At 32.8% G+C, this 26,176-nt stretch overlaps 1 protein-coding gene across 4 annotated transcripts; it reads right to left on the bottom strand.

Moving 5' to 3' along the window:
• Positions 1 to 11,579: 11,579 nt before the first annotated feature.
• On the bottom strand, positions 11,580 to 16,757 carry LOC133302880 (uncharacterized). 4 transcript variants are annotated; one of them, XM_061502695.1, is made up of 15 exons: positions 16,188 to 16,757; positions 15,802 to 15,933; positions 14,977 to 15,148; positions 14,586 to 14,664; positions 14,235 to 14,294; positions 14,011 to 14,105; positions 13,835 to 13,913; positions 13,302 to 13,360; positions 13,052 to 13,133; positions 12,875 to 12,931; positions 12,737 to 12,790; positions 12,532 to 12,597; positions 12,383 to 12,427; positions 12,100 to 12,200; positions 11,580 to 12,005 (listed from the first exon to the last, which is right to left on the bottom strand). In XM_061502695.1, the coding sequence occupies exons 1-15, from the start codon at positions 16,360 to 16,362 to the stop codon at positions 11,987 to 11,989; spliced, it is 1,275 nt and encodes a 424-aa protein (XP_061358679.1). In that variant the 5' UTR covers positions 16,363 to 16,757; the 3' UTR covers positions 11,580 to 11,986. The 4 variants fall into 4 exon arrangements, with proteins under 4 accessions (XP_061358679.1, XP_061358681.1, XP_061358680.1 ...); XM_061502697.1 differs by having other exon boundaries at positions 12,887 to 12,931; XM_061502696.1 differs by having other exon boundaries at positions 14,244 to 14,294.
• Between the last annotated feature and the right edge of the window lie 9,419 nt (positions 16,758 to 26,176).

Here is a 26,176-nt window from a genome sequence, read left to right as displayed (position 1 = left end):
TAAATAGATTAACGATGATAAAAAAAGAAAAAGAAAATACATAAAAATAAGATATTATAATATGGTTACTATTGATTTGATTATTGATAATTAAAATTCTAAATTCTCTGATAAACACGTTCATTAACATGTAAGAATGTTCATTTCCAAAAACTTGTCATACCTTATTTATTTATTTTTAAATATTTCAATAAATTCATTGCTTCGCAACTAATCTGATTTAGAGTAGGTCCATGATTAAAGTTTTAAATTCCTCCCAAAGATAATACATAGTACTGAGGAGATTTGAATGCTCTCACTCCTACCTTCTTAGTTCTCATGCGCCAACTGAACTACCACCATGTCATACCTTATCTAATAATAGCTTCGACTCACAGAAGATAACTTATCTTATTTATTTATTTATTTTGAATCAATTATCTTATCATTATCATCATCGTATACTAAACGACCCTGTAAAACCCTCACATCCTTCATTTGCTCTCAGAATCCTTTTTCCCTATTATTTAGACTTCGAATTTCGCTGTGTTTTCATTTTCACCGCTCACTCAGGTTTGCTTCTTCTTATTCGCACACCAATACCCCTTTTAGGGTTCTCTTTATCTTGCTTCTATCATGGATCATTTCCCACAATCTATCTTCCCTGATCTTAGGGTTTGGGGTTTCCATTTTACCCGCCTCCCTCGTGGGAATTTCGGGGTTTCCATTCTAGGGTTCTTTTTAATTTATTTATTAGGGTTTTATCACGGCCTGGAATTTCTGCGATGGATTTGTTCTGCCCAAGTTTTTGTTTCGGGGTTTGTCATTTACTTTATAGTTCGAAGTATTTTTATGTTTGGTGATGGAAAATTTTGAACGCGAGAGGTTATGGGTTTTTGATGGGGAGATAATTCTGCGGCTTGTTGTTTATTGCTGAGTTAATGGAAGAAAGCATGAGATATGGAGGATTTTATTGATACTATTCAGTGAATGATTTGAGATGGTACTTGAATGTTTGTTATTTTAGAGCATTATGGATATGAAAGTGGCAAGGAGGATTGAACAAACTGTTGGGACAACATGTGTGTATTGGCTAGTTGGGAGATGCAATAGAAATGATTGCAGATTTTTGTACAGAGAAACACCATTACCATATAATGCCAAGAATGACTATAGTTATTCAAGGAAGCCCCGTACGTCCTCTGAGAAGACCCCTGAGGAGGTACGGGGCTTCCTTGGATAACTATAGGCATTCTTCGCATTATAATAAGGAGCATATGGTATTGGTGTTTCTCTGTGTAAAAATCTGCAAGGATTTCTGTTGCATCCCCTCAGCTAGCCAATACACATTAGCAAAGCTTCAAGAACATAAGAACATGGTTGTTAAACTCGCGAGTTTACTCGTGAAATCGGACGAGTAAACGCTTCAGCAATAGTGTTACGAGTCACAATCTTCAGTTACTCGGTTTTGGTCCTCAAATGGCAGAAACGTCGAGTTTCTTGACAAACTCGTATAATCGTACGAGTTACACGTTTTCATCAAAAAAAAAAAAAAACCATTACCCGAATATTTGACCCGGAAAGGAGTGAGTATAAATGGGTTTTTTTAGATAAAAAAAAACCTAGATCCTCTGAGCCACCATCGTGGGGTGGGAGAGAACTGAAGAAGACCTTCAAGCCACCGTCTTCTCCGCGTGAGTGAACTGAAGCTTCTCCGCGTGCTTCGTCATCTTGCTGAGTGAAGCTTCTCCGCGTTCTTCGAGCAACCGTCTTCTGCTTCGCCGTCGTGCTTCAAGCCACCGTCATCGGTCATCCCTCACCGCCTCACCGGTTAGTGCTCTCTGCCTCTCTGATTCGATCTCTTCTTTGTTTCGTTTTTTTTTCTCAAGCTCGCATCTGTCTCATCTTCTACTGTCTGTTTTATTTTTATTTTTTAATTTATAAATCATTTTATTTTATTTTATAAAACAAAATTAGTTTATTTTATTTATAAAACAAATTCATTTTTTATTTTATTTTATAAAACAAAATCAGTTTATTTTATTTATAAAACAAATTCATTTTTTTATTTTATAAAACAAAATCATTATATTTTATTTTATAAAAAAAAATCAGTTTATTTTATTTATAAAACAAATTCAATTTTTTATTTTATAAAACAAAATCATTATATTTTATTTTATAAAACAAAATCAGTTTATAATCATTTTTTTTTATTTTATTAAACAAAATCAGTTTATTTTATTTTATAAAACAAAATCAGTTTTTTTATTTTATTAAAAAAAATCAGTTTATTTTATTTTATAAACCAAAATCAGTTTTTTTATTTTATTAAACAAAATCAGTTTTTTTATTTTATTTGATAAACCGTAAACTAAACTAAACCAAATCAGATTTGTTTTTTTTTTTTTGGGTATCCAAACCAAATCAGATTTATTTGAATAAACAAATTAATTTTTTTTCACTTGAATTGCCTCTGTTTGATTTTATATTCAAAGGAAAAAATAAAATTAATTGTATTAAAATTAGTCTAAGTTAATTTCACTTGAATTGTGGTTAATTTTTATTATTTGTTGTGAATTTGAATGTTGTATATTTTTAGAAAATGTCTTCAAGTGGTGTTAATAGTACTACTGCATGTGGAAGTGGAGGAACAACAACTTCTAAAAAAATTCATAAGAATGCTCTTGGAAGTAAGAATGATGTTGCATGGAGTTATGGATTTGTAGTGGATGGAAATGCAAAAAAAATTAAATGCAAGTTTTGTACAAGGGTACTAACTGGAGGAGTTTATAGACTGAAACATCATTTAGCTGGGACTAAAAGAGATGTGCTAGCTTGCCCATCTGTTCCTGATGATGTGAAGAAACAAATGTGGGATATTGTGTTCTTGTTGCAAAATAAGAAATCAAGTAGTCAGTCTCCAAATGAATGTGAAATACTTGGAGAAAAAAGAAAAGGAGAAGAAGATGAAAGCTCTCAATCTCAAGTTCCAAATATTTTCAAGAGAAAAGGAGTGAGTACTCAAACCACCATCAATTGTTTAGTTAAGAAGGATTTGAGAGAGTCGGCATGTTCAAAAATTGCTAAATTTTTTTATGCCAATGCTATACCATTTAATGTTGTGAAGAGTGATGAATTTCAAGAGATGTTTGATGATGTTATACGACATGGTCATGGATTTAAACCTCCATCCTACCATGAAATCAGAGAAAAATATTTGAAGCAACATGTGCAGTTGACAATGACTGATATGGAGAAACATAAAGTTTTTTGGAAGAAAACATGTTGCACAATAATGACTGATGGTTGGAATGATCAAAGGAGGAGGACATTAATCAACTTCTTGGTAAATAGCCCCAAAGGAACAGTTGTTTTGAAGTCTATTGATGCCTCTCATATATCAAAAACCGCTGAAGCCATTATTGCTATGCTTGAAGAAATTATTAATGAGGTGGGAGAAGAAATGTTATTCAAGTTGTGTCTGACAATGCTGCCAATTACAAAGTTGTTGGAAGGTTGTTGATGAAAAAAAGATTACATTTGTATTGGACACCTTGTGCCGCTCACTGCATTGATTTGATGTTGGAAGATCTTGAGGGCATACCAATGCATAAAGATACCATTGCAAAGGGGAGAAAAATTACTACTTATATATATATTCAAGGACTTCCTTAATTTGTTTATTACAACATTTTACAAAAGGAAAGGATTTGGTGAGGCCAGGCATGACTCGCTTTGCCACATCATATCTGACCTTGGGTTGCCTAGGTGAAAACAAGGGACCATTGCAAAGAATGTTCAAAATCAAAGGATGGGAAATATATTGAGGATGTGGTTATAGACAAGAAGTTTTGGAAGAACCTTGTCAATTGCTTGAGGGGTGCTTTTCTGTTAATCAAAGTGCTTCGTATGGTTGATTCTGATGAAAAACCAGCCATGGGATACATTTATGAAGCAATGGATAAAGCAAAAGAAACTATTTGAAGCGATCTCAGAGGCGTCGAAAGCAGGTAATTATGAATTTAAAGCAAAAGAACCTTGTAATTTGTAGCCTTTGTTTTAAAACTAACTCAATTTGTTCCCACTATGGACAATCATTGATAACAGATGGGATCGACAACTCCATAGACCTTTGCATGCTGCAGGCTATTACCTTAATCCTCAACTTCATTATGGTCCTGATTTTAAAGCTGATTTTGAAGTTATGCATGGACTATATCTGTGTTTGGATAGGATGACAACAAGTATTGAAGAAAGAAATCGCATTGATAAGCAAATTGAAAATTTCAAGATGCAAGAAGAGTTTTTTGGTAGTTCAATAGCTCAAGAAGGCTTGAAATTAAAGACTCCAGCACAATGGTGGGAATCTTATGGATTTCAGTATCCAGAGTTACAAAGATTTGCCATTCGTATATTAAGCTTGACATGCAGTTCGTCTGGGTGTGAGCGTAACTGGAGTGCTTTTGAGATGGTAAATTATTTGTCTTTTATAGTTAAAATTTAAAATCACTACCTATTACTTGCTAATTGCTATATATTCATTGGGTTTGTATTTGTTTAGGTCCATACCAAGAAAAGAAATCGCCTGAAACAGCAGAAAATGAATGATCTTGTATATGTGATGGCCAATTTAAAACTGTCCAAGAAGAGGGAACGCAAAAAAAGTGTTGGGCAAAGCATGAGTTTTATAGCATAGATGATCTTTCATCTGATGATGAATAGATTGTGGAAAATGAGGGAAGCCCATCCATTATTGAAGATATAGATGATTTGGATATTCCTGAATTTAACTTAGATGCTACATATGAAGATGTTTTGATGATGATACCTGAAGCTGATGGTGGTTCTGAACTTGGTGGGGAAGGTGGAGAAAACATCATGCAACATTGTTTTGGTGATGAAGATGAAGATGAAGATGAAGATGAAGGAAATAATGAAGATGGTGATGAAGATGGTGATGAAGATGATGAGGAGGAGGATGATTATGACATTCCATCATTCCATTGAGATTTGATTGATATATTGTTTTGGATTTGAATGTTGTGGGCTATGACTTTATGTGTTTGAGACATTATGTGATTATGACTATTGTATGACATTATTATGCTGGTTGGTTGAATTAAATTTGCTTATTATATTACTTTATATGCATATAAATATATAAAAATATAATTTGTATCTTGTGTTACGAGCCTACGATCCGTGTTACGATTCTGCGATTTACGATTTTGGTTCACCCTTCCGAGTTTGCATAAAATCTCGAGTTTGACAACCATGCATAAGAAGATACTTTGTTCTAGTGCCTCCTTTTAGCATTTAGTACAAATTTTATAAAATTCTTCTTTATTAGCCTTGGTTTGTATATTAGGATGGGTATCTAAATTAATTCAATTAAACTTTATCTGTCGCTGAATTAATTTTTTACTGATATTTTAATAATTTCTAATTAGAATCATTGAGTTTTATAATTCAACTATATGTTATTTTATTTCGGAACTACCAACAGCATCCTAATGAACCAAAAGTGAACAGAGTGTTTTTAGGAATTGTGTGGCTTTCTGTTATGTTAATATCTGCTTAAATTAAAACTTATGACAACAGTTTGTCACTGGGATTGCACTTCCGGTTGGATTGGACAAACTTTTCTCAGGCAGCACTGATGGGACAGTGCGGATCTGGGACTGTCATTCAGGTCGATGTACTAATGTGATAAATCTTGGTGCCAAAGTTACATCTTTGATAAGTGAGGGCCCATGGGTTTTTGTTGGTGTGCGGAATGTTGTCAGGGTAAGCTCTAACTTCAGATTTCGAGTTATTTCATTGTGTTGTCATGTCTTGCGTATTGGAGCATTACATGTAAGCTGATTATGTGGGCGTCATTATTGTGAAGGCTTGGAATATTCAGACTGGCTTAGAGTTTACTCTTAATGGAACTAAGGGGGCATTTGGTAGAGGAAATATTTTTTTTTGCTAGGGAAATATAATTACTAGGTATATGGTGGGGAAGTGAGTTTGATAGGAAAGTTAAAAAAGAAGTTGTTTGGTAGGTCAAAATATTACTGGAAAAAATGGATTAAATTTTCTGAGTCTACGTTTGGTTGAAGGTAAAATATTGATGGGAAAATAAATTGAAATGACAAAAATAACCCTTTTATAATTTTGTCAGAATCGTTTGCCTCGTTATATGGCTCTAAGACTCTGGTGTTTTCTGATCTGCCAAAGACATCAACTGGCAAGACATAGAAATATGTTCTAAAAGCATATTCATTTTGCAATTTGAATGCAATGTTTGTAAAAGTTATCTGATTTCATGTTGTAATTTTAATTCCTGTGTAAAATGAATGGGTGACTGTATTACAAACCGAGATGATGGGAGGGTCATTTTCGTCTTATTTTGGAGTCCAAGATTTCACTTAGCTGGTAAAATGAAAAATACCACATGAGAAGTGGTGTTTTCAAACAGTAAATTTCATCACAATTTTCACACAAACAACAAACCTCGGGCAACATATTTTGGTGGTATAATTTTTGTGAAACTTGTACCAAACATGGTATACTACAAAATCCACTCACACTTTGTTACGGACTTCAGCTCAGATTCAGAAGTAAAGCAAGAAAAGATGTTTGTTGACATGAATAACTTCAGTCCTTTTTTCATATATTGATTAAAAGCAAACACAAACACTGAACAATACAAATTACTGAGACTTTTTTTGCAGAAATTAAAGCTATTAGAATTAACGAAAAACTGGAAATAACAATGTAAAGATACTATGGATATTGTGAGACAATTTTAGAGGTCTCACTCTCTCCCAAATCCCAAACAAGGGCCCATTCCATATTCAGATTCCAGATACCCCTTGAGAATGCTCAACCCCTCATCTAAATAGAACCAACTCACCCAACGTGACCCCATGCCATCCAATGTGACTTACTCCTAACAACTTTTGCTGACTCAGCATTATGTAATATTCCCCTGCTTCTCTTTCTTCTATGCACCCTTCTAAACCGTTTGCTGACTATGATAGGCTCGTATCAATACTCCCCCCTAACAATCATCTTGTCCTCAAGGTGATGTTCATTTTCCGGGATCCCATTGTTTGAAATGTAATGGCCAGCTAATGCATGAGGCTATGTAACCTCCACCGGGATCCCATTGCCCCTCTTCATTTCTCCCATATGATTTGGTGAATAAGCTGTCATAAAAATTTCGTCAAAATATTTCACAAAAAATATATTCATAAAAATTTCGACGAAACACATTTCCATCGAAATTTTTTGACGGAAAAAAATTTCATCAAAATTCTTTACAGATCTCGAATTTCGGCGAAAGTTTTCGACGGAAACATTTTCATTAAACTTTTTGACAAAAAAAAAATTTTCCAAAATTTTTAGCGTAACACATTTCTATCGAAAATTTTTGACTAAATATTTTGTCAAGTTTTTGATAAAAAATATTTCCATCAAAATTTTCAACGGAACACATTTTTGTAAAAAAATTTCGTAAAAATTTTTGACAAAAAATATTTCGATAAAAATTTTGAAGGAAAAAATATTCTGTAAAAATTCTTTAGAGAATCTAAATTTCGTCGAAAGTTTCGAATGAAACATTTCCCTCAAAACAGTTTCCATCGAAAATTTGGACGAAACACATTTCTATCAAAAAAATTTGACGAAAAAAAATTTCATCAAAATTATTTACAGATTTCAAATTTCGGCGAAAGTTTTCGACGGAAAAATTTTCGTTAAACTTTTTGACAAAAAAAAAATTTCGTCGAAATTTTTAGCGGAACACATTTCCATCGAAAATTTTCAACTAAATATTTTCGTCAAGTTTTTTGATAAAAAATATTTCCATCAAAAATTTCTATGGAACACATTCCTGTAATAAAAAATTTTGACGGAAAAAATATTCTGTTAAAATTCTTTAGAGAATCTAAATTTCATCGAAAGTTTCGAATGAAACATTTTTCTCGAAACAATTTTCGTCAGAACACATTCCTATCGAAATTTTGAACGCAAAATATTCTGTCAAAATTTTTGATAGAATTTTTTTTTCGTTTAAAACATTTGATGGAAGAAATCATTTTCGTCAAAACTTTTGACGGAAACTAAATTTCGATAGAAAATTTATTTTTGTAAAATTTTCATTAGAGAAAAAATTTCGTTGCTTTTCGACAAAAAATATTCCGACGAAAAAATAATTTTTTTGACGAAATTCTCGTCATTTGCAATGTAGAAATATCGTCGAAATTTTGTGAAGAAACCAAGTCAAAAACGGGTCAGGTCAGATTTGACCCACTTCAGAAACCAAGTCAGGTCAGATCCGATCCAGTTCTGAACTAGTTCAACAAAATTCAAACCAAGTCAGACCTGACTTGGATCAAATTAAAGCGGGTCGGGTCAAAATACCTGACCTGTAAAAACCAAGTTGGGTCGAGTCGGACAAAAACCTGACCCGACCTGACCCACGCACATCCCTAGCAGAGGTTGTGCACAGAGTTAGAACTAGAGTATTGATACAACAATGTCCTCTTGTTTCTTCTTCTGTTTCTATCGATTCTTTCTTTCTATCATCAGCTAAATATTTCTTAGCTTTGGTGATAGAATACCTATGTTATGATGTTGTAATGGATGCCTAAACTTTCTTTTTATTAATCTTTAATTATTTACTTATGAATTTGTTTAATTTTATTCATGTATGTATTTCGAGAGATACATACTTGATTAATTAGTGTAGATTAATTAAGTTAAAGAAACTTAATTAAGTTATGGGTAGAGAGATCATTCACACCATATAGCTATTGAACTTGTTCTTCAATGAATTCAATAGTTAAATCTAGCTTAAGATATGAGGGTTAAGTGTTTGGTTATACATGTAAGATTGACGAGAATCCTACATAAAATCGTGTGTTCGGTTACTAATTAGAAATTAATAGATCTCTGCTATAACATTGTTACATAATTGCAGTATTGGGAAAATTAACCTATATTTCACATCCATACTTTTAATCCTTGAGTTTAGCTTGCTGTTTTATTAATTTAATTAGTTAGATTTAGTTTACTTACCTTTTACTTTATAAAATCAAACATAAAAACAATAATTTCCTTTTACTTAAATTCATACTTTATAAATCATCTCTGTGGAAATGATATCAGGACTCATAACTTATATATTACTTGTTGCTAATGTACACATGCATTAATATTCGCACGCAACAATAGCAACTTAGGCTCTGTTTGATTACTGTTTTTAAAAACAGTTTTTAGTTTTCAGAACAAAAAAACTCGTTTTAAAAACTGTAACTATTTTTTTGTTTTTAGAATCAAATTTAGAGAACATGTCTGAGTTATTTTTGTTTTCTGTTTTGGTTTTTAACTTTCAAAACAAAAAAAACATAAAAAACAACTATTTTCATAATTATTCTACAAAACAGTTTTAAGAAAAAAAAAACTAAAACACAATTAAACTGGTCCTTAATTTCAACACAAGGGAAATTAGAGAGTTACGAGATTAATAAAATAGTATTTTTGGTAATTTTGCACCAGTGATGCTGATGTCATGAGAAAAGAACATACTTAAATGGAAATGAATGAGCTAAAATATGATCTTATCACTTTCCTAAATACAATTAATTCTTAATATTTAAGAATATTTAGAAAAAAAAAAACTTAACTAAATCCCAATAATAACTTAATAAAGCTTAACGGTCTTCAGAGTATAAATAGAAATGTCCTAGTTATCATCTATTTGTCCTCCTATTTGTAGGAATTCACCAACAAAAATTGTGATGCTATTATAAGCAAAACGTTGTCATTTTTCTCATTGTAGTTGTCTCCTAATTCCTCTACTTTATCCAAGATATTCTTAACCAAACCCCATCTCTATTGCAACCGATCGTGTTCCATACATTTTTTTTATGCACAAAGATGTCTGAGAATTTATTTTGAAAACTAGTGTGCTGTGACTGAAAAATAAAAATACAAGAGAGTACTTGTTTGGTAAAAACTCGAAATAAACATTCCTGTAAAAGGATCAACTTAGATCGATATAAGAATTATCCACCTCATTCAAACTTAGCAATTAGAATGTTGTGGCGTTATCAAATTTTAAGAAAAGCCAAGATAATTCATTCTAATCATTAAAGTTTTTCACTTGAAATAGAAGTTTTTATGTTTGAAATAAATTACTCGAAGAGTGAGAATAAAACTTTGGGTAAAGCTCCAACGGAGATAAGTTATCTCCAGTGAGCTCAAAATGACATCGTTTTGAGGCGGAAATCAATGTATTTTTATAATTTTAATATATTGCAGGATTATATTAATTTTTATCATTATAATTTTTTAATCTTATGATCCCAAAACAACATTTATTTTGAGCTCACTACATATAACTTTATATCCGGTGACGGGAGAAATATTTTTCCCTAAAACTTTATATAGTAATTCTACTTAAATCTTTGGTATAATTGTATTTAAGGGTGTAAATAGGCTAGGCTTTGGCTTAAATAGGTCATACCTGTGTAAAAAATCTTGAGGCGGAAATCAATGTATTTTTATAATTCTAATATATTGCAGGGTTATATTAATTTTTATCATTATAATTTTTTAATCTTATGATCCTAAAACAACATTTATTTTGAGCTCACTACATATAACTTTATATCCGGTGACGGGAGAAATATTTTTTCCTAAAACTTTATATAGTAATTCTACTTAAATCTTTGGTATAATTGTATTTAAGGGTGTAAATAGGCTAGGCTTTGGCTTAAATAGGTCAGACCTGTGTAAAAAATCTTGGGTCTGGCCCGATCTATTAGCATGTGTAGGCTCAAATTAGAAGTCTGCTCTGACCTATATATAAAAAATAAAAGTCTTGCCCCAAGCCTGTTAGCCTGTTTAAACTACTAAATATTCAATAATTAAAAAAATAACTAAAATAATATTACTTTATTATTTAAAATTATTAAGATAATAATTTTATTTAAAGTAAATAATATCATATAGGCATGTCTGTAGGCTTATAGGCCCGACATGTACAAAAAAGTCTATTGTCTGCTTTTTAAATAGATTTTTGTAAAAATCTAGGCTTATTCTATTTGACTATTTGTAATAGGCTAAGTCTGTCTTAATATAGGCTAGGCCGTAGATCCCTGTAGACCGGCCTAACCAATTTACACCTCTAATTACTTTTAAAAAATTGGCAAACTTTGATGCATAAGGCTCCTCCACTTAAAGGGTATAAGGGTACGGATTAGAGTCAATTGCACACCTTACTCTAATATTTTTACAAAAAAATTATTTTCCAATCTCGAACTCATGATCTTACTGTGTCAGAAAGAAAGAGCAACTCATCCTCCTTTGGTATAATTGCATTAATTTTGGAATTTTTATTTTAAAATAGTAGAATTTAATTTTAAAAACCTTAAAAATATAAAAGAAATTATTAGAGGTAGAATATGAAGAGTGATTGTATTGAATAAGAGGGTGAGCAAAAGGCCTATTGTTGGAAGCTTGCCAAAGAAATGTAAAAGGAGAGAACATTTACCACTAGCAGGTTACCTTAATCACTGTGCGTGTAACAACATCCCTATTAATGTCACCGGTATCCAATGGTGCAAAAGCCTCTAATGGTGTGAAGTTACAAACCGTAGTAACTATAGAGGTAAACCAGCAACATTATACAAGTGTAATATTCTTATGCCTCAAACCGTACCACATTACATCTTGTAAGTTTCTTTATACATAGACTTAACATGAAAGGAAAATGACAGAAAGGAATTTCAATAAGTCTAATGCATTGTTGTATAATGCAGGTGTTAGGTTCCATTTTGGAACTTCCTCCCTAAATAATCTTGTAGCAAGAATCCTTTGTTAAATAAGGCCCCTTTGGAATGGTTTCCAATATAAACTCAGTTGAACTTCCCATTACAGAGGGGAATTTTATGTTGAATTTTAAGCAAATGTATAAAAAGCACCAATCAGGAGAACCACCACCGTATTTTCAGCTAACGTCCAAGTTCCTGTTTCAAAAACAAAAAAGTTTTGTGTAATTTACATAAAGTTTCTAACAGTGTCAATAAAAGCAAATTCTGAAGCAAATTATGTTCTACTTGCCAGCATGCAGGTCCTCTTTGATATGAGGGACTCATTTTACTCACACATTGATACTGCTTCCTACATCGTCTTTGAATTTCTTCTTGGACTAAGTTCATCATCTAGAAGTTAAATGTTGAGACAAAACCGAGACTTATGAGTAAAATTTACATTAAGACTCAAAGTGAGAAATGACCAGGTATAATCTATTACAGTCTGAAATTTTACAAGCTCAAACATCAATAAATGTGTTTGATGGACAACAAAAACCTTAATGATTGTGTATTCAAAACTACTGATATACCTCATGCTCCTTACGCAAGGATCCAGGTATATTCTCCTTCAAGCCCTGCAATAGAATAATAGGAATAACCATGCATAAGAAGGGATAAAGTATATACTAAAAGGAATCTTAGTTTGTCCTAACTCCTAATGCTCATCAGAGAGATGAACCTTGGAAATTGGTTGCTCCTTTGATAGTGATTTTTTAGTTTGTTTGACTTCAGAAGCCATGGAGAGCTGCAAAATAGGACACAAGATCCAAAAGTTTTAATAGAAAAAAAGCGGAGAAACTCATTGTGTATCAATGCAAACATTGAACTATATACTTGATAAATTCAGACAGATCATTAAGAAAAAATGAACATTTAGTTAGTACCTTGCTAAATAATTCTGTAGGTGGTTCATTTAAAACTCTCTTGTCATATGGTTCCTATATAGAAATCAAAAAACAAAGGAAATTACAATGAAAACCATATACAAACATGATAAATTTTTAAAAACAAACATGTGTTACCATCGGAAATACTTTGATACTTCGGAAGACACCTCTTTCCCCTTTACCAGAGAATTGCTGATTCAAGCACAACAAGAACACATATAACCAATTGCTTTTTTCTTTTAACAAGAATGAAACAGAAAGAAAAATTACACCTATCCTGCTAAGAAGCCTAGAACATCAATGATTACTTACCTTATCATCAGGGTTACCTTGGAGTTTGTTAACCATTCTATATTTCTCCTGCCTTGAGCCAACACTAGACGTTGAGTTTGTCCTGTGAGAGGAATAGAACCAAATAAGAGAAAAATTACAATTGCTCATTAATATGCTCTCAAAAGATGCATGCATGAATGACCCGCATGTCATTTCTGTAATCATAACGCTAAAATTTTAAGAAAATCAGACATTTTATAATATCAATGCAAAATCTAGATGTTTATACCTTTTGAGATCCTTTGTTTCACTGTTTGAGATTGAATTGCAGTTCAAAATACCTCCAGCCTGCAGTGTAAAAGTCATTAGCTTCTGCCAATGGAAACATTGTGAATATCACCCTATGAGTAAGGGGAATATGATTGCTTGAGGGTACAAAACTAAATCATCTTACTTAAGTGATAGAGAAACAAAAGCAAATAGTTCCAAAGATACAACAACTAATGCATATTTATTATGTAACTAACATTACTAGAGGTGTGTTGCATTGCCCTCTCTGATGTTTTCAAGTGGAATACCTTGAAAGTGTATGTCAAAAAAATAAGAAACTGTAAACCATCTTCATTGTATTGAGTTTTCAATACATTCCATTACAAAAATGCATCAGAAAAGATACAATATGACTAAGAAAGTACTAGTTATTTGAAATTCTGTTAGTGGTGTTTTCATATGCTTTGTGATTATAAAAAACTACACTTTCACATGCTTTAAGATTTAAGTACATATTAATTTCTTCCAGAAGCGCAAAGTGAAAGTGCTTACTTTTTTATTTAAGGACCGTGATCTAAGCGCCTCAGAACTCAATTTTGTATGTCCACCAGATTCAGCGTTAGTTCTAGACCTATTAAAAAGTCACAACATCACCATATGTAGGATACAATATTTCACTGAAAAGGTTTAAGACATGGCTATTATAAACTGAGTAGTAGTTGATATACTTGCGTCTTTGTGCCCTGAGTGCTGTTTCCAGATTAGGTTCTTTAGGAATAGTAACTTTTGGTTTAGATGCTAAGTTGGCATCAGTAAGATCAACCTGCATCACAATTCAAAATTAGACATAGATTGTCTTGGTTACTGCACCAACTTTCCTCATGCATGATAAACAAAACTGAAGATCCATATCAAACAAAAAATGGATTATACTTCATGAAAAACTGGTTACCTGACTTACCCCCTTATGTTTCTTATGTGTAAAAAGAATTTGATGCTTCAAACGAGCAATCTGTCATGAATACCAAAAATTCCCACCAACTGAATTGAGTACTAACAATAAACTTTTTAAAAAAATAAAATATAAATTTAGAACACATATTTCAGTTTCAAGAGAGAGATGAAAAATAAATTTGGAGGCAGGTCTTCTAGGATCATTTTCTCTGTTGCCAGGACTCGAACTCGAGACCTCTAATGAAGGGAAACGAGCTCATTGCTACTTGAACTCATGGTAGTTGGTAAATAAGGTTAAGATTTCAAAACTGTTAGAATGAAAGGTTTGTATATATAAATTACAGCTCACCTTACGCGAGTAACCAGTTTCAAGCTTCTGCCTTTTGGTTAATTGTCTATCTGTGGAAGAAGAATTCTGTCTCTGAAACCTGCTTAGTTTAAGAATGATACAAGAAATGAAGATTAAAGGAAAAGAAAGGAGGAAGATAATAAGAAAAAGCACATGTTCAGAATCAAAGATCAAAAAGTGAAACAGATAAAAACATTGTCACAAAGGAAAAGACATAAACATAGAAAATTGTGTCCGATTATATTAGTCATAAGATAAAATACCATTGAAGAAAAGTGCTTCCTAAGATTCAAATAAATAAATAAAAAAAACTTAGCAAATATTTAATGAGACAAAAAATATAAAATTGTCCACCACCAAGCAAAATCAGGAGGTGAGATATAACTGGCACCTTGTGAAAAGTTGATGGGTTTGGGCTTCTGGAGTGTTCTTCTGCTTGGCCAAATGACTTGCTGTTGGTTTCATAAAACTCAAAACTTTAGATTTGGATGGACTTGACTTCCTGAGAGGCTCTTTCTCACCATTTAATGTATCTTGTCTTGTTTGATCACAATGTTCAAGTCCTGAAAACAAATCTTTATTCAGTTACAAAACTAAATGACAATTTATATAGAAAATGAAAGAGAATTCAATATGCTTGATTCACACAAAAAGCTGCTTAAAGATCAATAAAATTTCAATCAACATCAACACCATATTCCCAAACTAATTAGGGTCCATAACAAATGAACCCAAATGAAAAGTACAGGAAAAAATATAATATATATATATATATATATATATATATATATATATATATATATATATATATATATATATTCAATCAATAAAATTTCAATGAACATAGAAAATTAAAGTCCAGATTTAAAGTATAGAAAAACATATGGCAATTTCAAGAATGTCCATGGTGGCCCAAATTTCATGCTTGCAGGGAAATTTGGTGAATTGAGCAATCATAAACACGCTACCATCAAAAGGATGATTAATAACAAAACATCAACCAACAAAAATTACTAATAACTGAAACGTGATTGGTGTTAAACAAAATATAAACAAGCAAATATCTTCTTGCGTTTTGTAACACAAAAACTTAAGATAATAATTTTGAGCAACGTTCAATAAAATCAATTTAACAGCAAGTATTAGCAGCAAAAGCTGCAAAATGTTGTGCCATCAATTTAACAGCAATGCAGACCCCATGAAGTGAAAATTGTACCTGTGTTATTATTGTCCTCAATTGATGAATCTTGTTCAGGCTCCATGCAAGGACCAGAATCATCAGCAACCATATTCTCACTTTTCATTTCATCAGCGTTTCCCCATCTCAATCTCAACCTCACGAGAAATGCTACACACAAAACATAAAAAAAAAAAAAAAATAATAAAATAATTTAAAAATCAAAACCTGAACTTTTTTCTTTTCTGGAACATTCAATTGCAATGCCAGAAATCAACAATTAAATGAGTTGATGACTATGTATCCGTGATTATCATTAAAAAAAAAAAAAAAAAAAATCAACCCCATTTTCAAACACAACAAAACATCATCATTCACGAAACAAAAGCATCAGACAGAGGTTTGATTTTCCCTTAGATTCATACGTGAAGGTGGATAACTCGCGGTGAATTCGAACCACTGTTCTGCTTCAGCAGCATCAAAAAAGGTCTCGGGCCGGGTGAAATCGCAGAACCGAGGAGCATCAAACTCGTAATTAAGATTAATCTCATTATCCTCAAATTGGTCTTCGACCTCCATCTTCGCAAACTCTTCCTCCATGCTTCTCTCTCTTTGTCTCTGTTTCTCTTTCTTCAGAGACAATAACTAATCATGATCAAAACAGGGGCACTATTTTGGTACCCAATTCAGATTCAAAAACAAGTTTTGATTTTTTTTTTATGTTTCCACAAAAGGGGTCTCGGTTCTTTATAGCCAAAGTTGGAACAGAAGAAGAAGCAGAAACTGCATCAACGCGATAGATGAATCTTAATCACCATGCGAGGCGCAATTAAATGATAATAAATCATAGAGACGATACAGTTCATTTGAAATTCGATAGAATCAAAAAAAAAATCCCAGAAATTCAAAGCACCAAATCCCGTCCCCACCTCTCTCGCTCCCGGGAAAATTTGTCGTTATTATATTTTCCCGGAAAACGAGAGAGAAAGTTATGAATATTTATTAATTAATTTCCTTTTTAGTAGTTTTTTTTTTTTTTTTTTTTTTTTTGTATTGGGTGTGATCCGGTGGAACTCTTTTGAATAAATTGAGAAAAAAAAAAAAAATGAAAGAGAAAATGTTGTCCAAAAGAATGGCGAGGATAAAGGAAAAAGACAGAGAGACAAAAGAACAGAGTCAGCGAGGTAGTTAAAGACATAGATTTGGTAAGTGTGGGTTTTTATATGGTAACCAAGTTTACCAAATTTTGAGTTTTTGCATCATATGGGGTAAAAGATTTGGATTTATATTTACTATTATTCCTGTTTTCTAATTTTTTTCCCCCTAAAATTAGAATTTGAAGGAAAATAATTAAATTAAGTATTTGCATTAGGAATATATTTCAAGAAAAAAAAAATATCTTTAAAGTGAATTATTAAGTTTTTTTGTCTCATATTTTATATTTAAGATTTGGTATATTTAAATTATTTATTTATCTATAAATGAAATTTAAAATAAGAAATTTAAAAAAGATGTTCAGAATTCAAATTTCATATCATTCCCTTCTTAAAAAGTTGCAATTAATTCGAGATTTTATTTGCTAGTTTTACTTCATTTAACTTAAAGTATGGTGTTATTATCCTCAATCCTTTTAATAAAAGCTTGGGTATGAACAATTATTATTGTATTACAAAATATTCTATTAGAATTCAAATTTGATCTTTTTTTAATTTCAAAACAACAATTAATTCAAGATTTGTTTTGCTAACTTCATTTGATTTAATTTTAAGTTTATCATGATTTTAAGAAGTTGTTTTAACCAAGGTTGTTGAATCGGCAACACGTATTGTGTATCGTTTGGTCGGTTTTTTTTATCGTGTATCGTAAATCGTATCGAATCGTAAAAAGTAAAAATATAATAAAAAATAAATTAAAAATATATAATATAATTAATATCATATAAATCCAAATTTCAAAAAAAATCCAATAAACAAAATACATAAGTAATTAAAGTGCGAATCAACATTGCTGACCACATTGTTGATAAAATTGTTGAAGTTAGTGGTTTTAAAAAATTAGCTAACATTGGCAGGTATCTAGGAGCTTTGATTCAGCAAGGGAGGGTTTCTAAAAGTTCATTTGCTGGAGTAATAGACAGAGCTAAGGAGAGATTGAATAGTTGGCAATCTAAAACGCTTTCTCAAGCAGGCGGAATTGTGCTATCTCAATTTGTTTTATCTACTTTGCCTTACTATCATATGCAATATACCTTGATTCCTAGAAGTATTTGTAATGAGTTGGAAAAGTTGCAAAGGTCCTTCATTTGGGGAGACTCAGTGGATAGGAAACGTATGCACCTCATTAGCTGAGATGTTTTATCCAAGCCGAAAGATCAAGGAGGGCTAGGGATTAGGAAACTTAATATAATGAATGAAGCTTTTCTTGAGAAAGATTGTTTGGAATTTTCTACATGCTTTGGGTTAAAGTTTTGAAAGCCAAATATAGTAATGCACATGATTCTCCTAAAGCTTTTTGTTGTAAGTCTGGTCATTCTCATCTTTGGAAAGCTATGTGTGAGGTGTGGCTTAAATTGAAACCGAGGCTTATTTGGGAAATAGGAGATGGTAAATCAATTGAGTTTTGGAATGACAGGTGGCTTGAACATAACTATAATCTTGTAGGGGAGGCTTTGGTGACCCTTACACGAGAAGAGATGGGCAGGAAGGTTAACGAATTTGTGACAGATGAGGGAATGTGGAATTGGGAAACCGTCTCCAATCTACTTCCTAATAATATTCTTCAGGATATTAGGAGTATGTTACCCCCTCAAGATGAAGATGGGCCTGATTCTCTCAAATGAGATATTAAAGGAGCACAAGGGGTTACTGTAAAAAATTTGTATAGTACCCTTAGCAACCCGAATGCTGATGATGTTAATGATAATGGCATCTGGTCTGTTATTTGGAGACTAAAAATTCCTAATAGACTCTGTGTTCTTCATTGGAAGTTGGCTCACAATCGGACGCCTACTAGGGGTATGCTAGCTCGGCTGGGTCTGTCAAATTCGAGCTGCCTCATTTGTCAGCAAGAGGAGGAATCTTGTTGGGAATGGTATGGGGGAGCCCAAAACCCATTGCAAGGGATACATCCATGGGCCAAGTGATAAACCACAATAAGTGGGCCGACACCACATTTTAACCCAAAACCTTAAGGCTGTAGGTTTATGGGTCTTTTTGCACTTATATAGTATCACTTGGTCTAGGTCTAGCCAATGTGGTACTTCATTACAACTCATACTTGAATACTTCCAACATCTTCCCCTCAAGTATGAGACCCAACATCATGCTCCCCCTTAAGGGCAACTTCTGCGGAAGTCTTTGTTCTTTAACTATTGGAGTCACACTAGCCTTCTGCGGAGGCCTTGAAACATCACCATCTCTAAATACCCAGCCCAGCCAAACCTTTGGCTCTGATACCACTGTTGGGAATGAAACGAGGGAGCCCAAAACCCTTTGCAAAGGGTACATCCACCAATGGGCCAAATGACAAACCATAATAAGTGGGCCGACACCACATCTCAACCCAAAACCTTAAGGCTGTAGGTTTATGGGTCTTTTGCACTTATATGGTCATCACTTGGTCTATGTCTAGACTATGTGGAACTTACTTCACCACTACTCACTCACACTTGATTATTTCCAACATCCTCCCTCAAGTGTAAGGCCCAATATCATTCTTACTCTAAGGTCAACTTCTGCGGAAGTCTTTTTTCTCTTCAAATATTAGGGTCACACTAGCCTTCTGCGGAGGCCTTGAAACATCACCATCTCTAAATACCCAGCCCAGCCAAACCTTTGGCTCTGATACCACTGTTGGGAATGGTATGGGGGAGCCCAAAACCCATTGCAAGGGATACATCCATGGGCCAAGTGATAAACCACAATAAGTGGGCCGACACCACATTTTAACCCAAAACCTTAAGGCTGTAGGTTTATGGGTCTTTTTGCACTTATATAGTATCACTTGGTCTAGGTCTAGCCAATGTGGTACTTCATTACAACTCATACTTGAATACTTCCAACAAATCTATTCTACATATGGCTAGGGATTGTAATAAGATCAAAGGTGTTTGGTTGGACTTACTTGATCCTGCTTATCATAACGTGTTTTTTGGTGCAGATTTAGTGAGCTGGCTTTGGATGAATTTAAAGCCCAATGGTTTGCTGCAGATTAATGATACTTGGCCAATTACATTTGCTGTTATGGTTGATTATGCTTGGAGATGGAGAAATGCATTGGTTCATGGTGAAGCTGTTAACTGGTTAGCCTATAAAAGCCATACTATCTGTCAGGTTGTTAATGATATTTCTTTTTCCTGGAATCAGAATCATGAGGGTATGATCTTGAGAAGTCCGATTTGCATTCAGGTGCGATGGAATCCTCCGGAAACTAATTGGGTTAAAATTAACACAGACGGAGCAGCCAAGTCTAATGGTGGAGAAGCTGCTTGTGGTGGAATCATAAGGGATGAGACTGGTAGATGGATTCAAGGCTTCACTTATCATATTGGTAAGTGTACTGCTTTTGTTGCTGAACTTTGGGGTGTCCTAAAAGGACTTGAACTGGCCTGGAAGGGGGGTTGGAGACGCTGTTTATTAGAAAGTGATGCTAGCTCAGTAATCACTTTGCTCACCAAAAGAGGGGGAGCAACTCGAGAGTCTCGTTTAGTGACTCACATTCGAGCATGGCTACAGAAAGATTGGGAGGTTCAGTTGACACATGTCTTCAGGGAGAGTAATGGTTGTGCGGACTGGCTATCCAAATATCCCCTAAATCAACCTGCGGTGAATAATGTTACTTTTTTTGATTCCCCTCCCCCTGGGATTTTGCCGTTGTATTTGGCTGATTTTTCTTTGGTTTGTAATTCTCGTAGAATTTATTTAAACTGAGTTGTGTTTGGGGCTGTTAGCTCCTCTTTATTTACCAAAAAAAAAAGTGTGAATCAACTATTCTCTTACTCATCAATCATTAAGACTAATATTATCTCTGCTATCACTATCAGCATTTATCAGTGACATAACTAATCCATCATCCTCTTTCAAAAAGGATCCTTTTAGGGTTTTTTAATTTAAATTGCAAATCAAATCTTTATTTCTTTTTTATATTAAAATTATAAATTTTGATTTAACTTTGGTATCATATGATACACCTATCATATCGCATTGTAAGATACAGTATTGTATCGTTTGATACAAACATGTTATGGACCCTTATGAAGGGCCCATTGATTGATAGGCTCAACAAGGGGCAATCAAAGATTTAAATCAAGCATAACTATGGAAAGGTATCCATCAAGAATGCTAATCCTAATACGACAACATGACAGATAAGCTTGGACTCTTATCAGAGACATTAAAGGTCCATATTCTACTATAAATTCTATAAATAAGAGGTAAAACATAAAGATACGGTACACTATCTCTCTTAATGTTATGCTGTCACTGTGCGCACACACCCCATTGGCAAAGCCGTTATTCAGTCATTGTGCACAGTGATCTGTTTGACTCAAGGGTATCTCTTTCATAGATACCTTGGAAAGGGCACTAGATCCAATATCAACATACCAGTCCATTGGGCTGGACATCTATGTCTCCAAGACAGAACAAAACCCCTTTTTGATACATCCCACGATACGTGTCGTTGAGTTTGTGAATCGTATCGTATCATATGAATCATATCGTATATCAAAAGTTAACTTAACCAATGAAAAGTTTGATGAACCAAAAAAATAAAAATATTTATTTTAAAATAATAAATTAAAGGAAGAGAAATAGAGAAAGAGAAATGAAGAGGAAAAAAAAATATAAAGTTTAAATACGAATTCTTAGAAAAATATAAGAATATCACCAAATTTTGAATTCACTAATTATATAATTTTTCATAGAAATTATGTTCTTATATAGGACTCTAAAGCTGACTTGGGAATAATTACACTTCAACACACAATTACTACATTAATATAGTAATTACAAGATGTATCAAAAGTTAAGGGGAAAGAGTAAAAATAAAATAATGTTGATTGGTTTATGTGAGTTTGAGAAAAATATCATGTTTAAGTGAATAACATTTTCCTTTTAAAAGATAATTTACCTATGAATACGATTACTAGCAGACTGGAAATAACTATACCGTGTGCGTTTCATGAATCCAAGGATACTATTTTTTTGTCTTTAATTTTTATAATTATATTTTATAATAAAATGTTACACTTTTTTTTCTTGGGATTTTCTACTGTTATTCGAAAACTCCCCAAAACCTATTTACCTATATATGTTTGATATACTATTTGACATCTTATTAGGTCAACTTGTACTCCCTTGAATTTTACTATGAGTCGATTATGTTTTTCCAAATATATTGGTTGATGATAATGTATAGAGGGAAATTTTTTGGATTCGAGTATAAAATTAAGTAGTCTTAATCCTTATTTTAGCCTTTAATTTTCATTCATCATATGGATATTGTTTATTATGTTATATCTATTAATTAATTTATTAATTTCAATAAACTACAATTATCAAATGAACAAAAATTCATGACCAACATGAGAAGTAAAACTTTTTAATTTTACACTAGAGTCAAAATATTATCCCTCTAATACTTACTATACATTATACTATTTCCGGTTAATATAAAGTGTGTGTATCCTGATTTTTTTTAGTAAGGTGTGTATCTTGACTTTTATTACATTTAATTTGGTCAAAATTGAATTATTATTTTTTTGGATTCATTTTTTCTGCGATCAAGGCAATGTTATAAAAATCGAACGAACTCGGTGGATCGACCCGAAAACTGGTGAACCGGTCCGGTTTTCATATTGGACCGGTTATGTTACATAACCGGTATGACCCGGTGCGACCCGGCCGGTTTTTATAAAAATCGGTGACCCGGTCGGTTCAACCGGTAACCCGGCCCAGTCTATAAAAAATAATTTATTTTCATAAATTAATGTCTTTTTTTTTCTACTCTCAAACACAAATGATTTGTTTTCTTTTGAAATATTTGAGTGATTTGTAACTTATTAACTTCCATAGATTATGTACCTACAACACTAATATTATCTTGATTATGCAATATGCAGGGAATTTTGATTTAATTTATAGTTAGAGATGTTGTTTACTGAACCTGAAACTAGGGGTGGCAATTTGGGTTGACCCGCCCCGCCACAAACCCGCCAAAAACGGAGCGGGGCGGGTTGACTCGTCAAAAAATATGGGTTGGAAAAATGAACCCACCCCGTTTTATGGTGGGTTGACGGGTCAACCCACCAACCCGCCAATTAAAAAAAGATTAAATAAAATTCAAAAATAAATTATATTTTATGATTTTTTCTAATATTATTTTATTTTATTTCACACTTCTCTATATTTTTTTGGTCTCAATCTTAAATGTATACTAATATTTGTCAAACATTCTTTAGGAATTTATATATAGATAACATTTGTCATAAATAAAATTGTTATTCTTTATTTTTTCTAAGAAGTACTAAGATAAAATTTTTTTGGATATCACAGAAATTTAAGGACTAATGAAATACTACCTAATTGTAAAAAAAAAAAAATTATAACCCGGCGGGTCAACCAGCCCCGCAGCGGGTTGAACCTGACCCACTTCTAGGCGGGGCGGGTTGAGGTGGGTTGAAAACCTCAACCCAACCCGTCCCGTTTTGACGAGTTGGCGGGTTGACCCGTCGGGCTCAACCCATATTGCCACCTCTACCTGAAACACTAGTATCACAAATATTATATGTTTGATTGATCTTTTGTTGGACAATGATGCGTAATTTATTATTTTCATATTAAAATATTTGAAATTGGTATTTTTTTACAAGTATTTAAGTATATTTATAGTTTTTTTAATATAAATTGTAGATTTACATATACTTATATCGGGCAGTGTTTTAAAACTCCGCCCCACCCCCGGGTTGACTCGGGTCAACCCTGACCCCTCCCCTCTGAGGGTTGGGGTCACAAGTTGGACCCTATATGTATATCAACCCCTCTGACCCCCAAATCCCGGCCGAGTTTCAGTCACTCCTCGGTCAGAAGGGTCAAAAGGGGTTACTGCATGTTTTTTTTTTTAAAAAAAAAATAATTCATGAAACAACATCGTTTTATTAAAAAAAAAAAATAAGAATGTTTGCAAACCTAAATCTAATCGTTCTCTTCTCTCCTAGTGACCTAGACATTTTCAATCTTCACCTCGCTGCCGTGAATCTTCTAGAAAAGATAAGAATTTTACCCATTCAAATGAAATCCTTACGGTCATCTATGCAAAACAAAACTCATTCTTACTTCCTTTAAATTTTTCTTTGTCAGAGACCTTCTCAAAAGAGGCAGAATCGGGTCAGCGTAGTGACCCCATTAGAATATGAGTTTTGTACTTTGATATCTTGATACTTTAATTTGGTTGTGTAATATTGACTTGTGGTTGTAATTGCTGAATTATGTTAAGTATATTTTGAATCTTTGATGATTGATGGTTTGTTTTTTAATATTTTCATATAGGATATATATATTTATTTATTTTTGATATATAAAATCGGGTCAGCATAGTGACCCCGTGACCCCTCGGTTGAACCCATGACCCCGTGACCCCTGACCTCGGCCGGGTCGATGGCCGGGCTGGGTTTTTAAACACTGATATCGGGTCATGCGGTTGAACCAGTGACCCACTGGTTGAACCTGTGACCCAGTACTTCGACCGGGTAATAATCGAGCCGGGTTTAATAACATTGGGTCAAGATAGATAAGTTATATATATTCAGCCTAAAACGATGTCATTTTAGGACGAAAATAAAGATATTCTTGTAATTATAATTTATTTCAGAGTTATAATAATTTTTTCATTATAATTTTTTAATCTTTCAACCCAAAACGATATCGTTTTGGGAGTGAATATAGATAAATTATCTACATTATTCACTGCACAAACAGTAAAGTTTTTTTTTATACATATTTTAGTTTCCTTTACAAATATTATTAGTTTATCTATATAATTTTTTTCCAAATAATTACAATAAAAAAAGTAATATTCATTTTAATTATTTTCTTGCTTGAAGCTCCGGATGGAGGCAATGTTATTATTAAAAGAATGAAAATCCAGAAAACTTAAAAATTTGTCTTTGTTTTGAATAAATAAAAAAGCAATATATGAAATCAGTGTAAATGAAAAATTGAATTTTTTTTAACCAGAAACATTTTAAAACTTTTGCATTCAAAATTTTAATTTTTAACTTTGTTTTTTACCACATATCGTGTGTTTACTTTCTCTTGTACGTAGTGAAATTGAGATAGATTTACCCCAATTCCTTTTTTTCCCACCTCCTTCTTTGCTTAGAAAGAGAGGGAAATATTTAGGAGTGTCAAAACGGGTCGACACGACACGAATATATCAATACTAACACGACACGAATTTTTATTCGTGTCAAATCTTCAACATTGACACGACACGAATTTTTTGCGGGTTGACACGACACGACACGAATAACACGCAAAATAGGGGTCAAAATGGTAATTGACAATTTTTTTTTTTAAAATGGATCGATATTAAAAAAAATAAAATAATAATAATAAAAAATTAAAAATAAAATAATTTAAAAAAAATACGGGTCAACACGAACATGAATACATCAACACAAACACGATACGAATTTTTTACGTGTCATTTTTTTCAACACAAACACGACACAAATTTTTTTACGGGTCAACCCAAACACGAATTTTCGTGTCATATCGCAGGTCGACCCGCGTGTCAAAACTTATATTGACATCCCAAAACATATTAAATATGTGCCACAATATAGAAAATGAAATCTGTGTTTGTTTGATTTCATTTATGATGACAATCATCACAGTTCATGTTTTTGCATGTGCTTTTGAAATTTAAATTCGTACATAAATAAATAGGAAAGTGACGTATAGAGAGTAGAAGACAATACGGTCATTTATTCATCCGTTCATAATGCAATAAATTGCTAAACCACTTGTTTGTCTCTACGTGGAAAAATGGTTTGGGCCATGCAGTAAGGAAACACTTCTCCTATTTGTGGGGTTTCTTTCCTAATTGTCAAGAAAATACATGAAGGTTCCAATGTTGTCCAAATCTACGGTTGATGATAGCTTTGTCTTTTTCCAGAACAAGCCAAGTGAAAAGAATATAATAAGCTGCACGCTCCTGCGGCTGCCAATTCAAAATTGAGCTCTCTTGCCGCTGCGGATAATTACCGGCGTTAATCTAGAGTGAATCTCTATGCGTTATTTAACGTGATGATATCATCTCAGGCAATCTTGATTATTCATTAATAAATTAATGATGATAATTTTATCAATCCGTATTCTAATTTTTTCCGTGTCTCTCCTCACTATTCATTTAT

Source organism: Gastrolobium bilobum, unplaced genomic scaffold, assembly GCF_033153095.1.
Source record: "Gastrolobium bilobum isolate Gb01-03AN ecotype WA unplaced genomic scaffold, APGP_CSIRO_Gbil_v1 utg548, whole genome shotgun sequence".
Lineage (NCBI taxonomy): Eukaryota > Viridiplantae > Streptophyta > Magnoliopsida > Fabales > Fabaceae > Gastrolobium > Gastrolobium bilobum.
The sequence above is the reverse complement of the archived record's forward strand: the minus strand, read 5'-3'. Positions and strand labels throughout refer to the sequence as shown.

What these genes read in the sequence shown, in the direction of transcription:
- LOC133302880 (XM_061502695.1), bottom strand. Translation starts at nt 16,362, where the DNA reads ATGGAGGAAGAGTTTGCGAAGATGGAGGTCGAAGACCAATTTGAGGAT. An exon ending in CTCAGGGCACAAAGACGCAA is followed by an intron (nt 13,914 to 14,010) that starts GTATATCAACTA and finishes ACTTTTTAATAG; the next exon opens with GTCTAGAACTAACGCTGAAT. An exon ending in CCTTGCGTAAGGAGCATGAG is followed by an intron (nt 12,201 to 12,382) that starts GTATATCAGTAG and finishes TTTAACTTCTAG; the next exon opens with ATGATGAACTTAGTCCAAGA.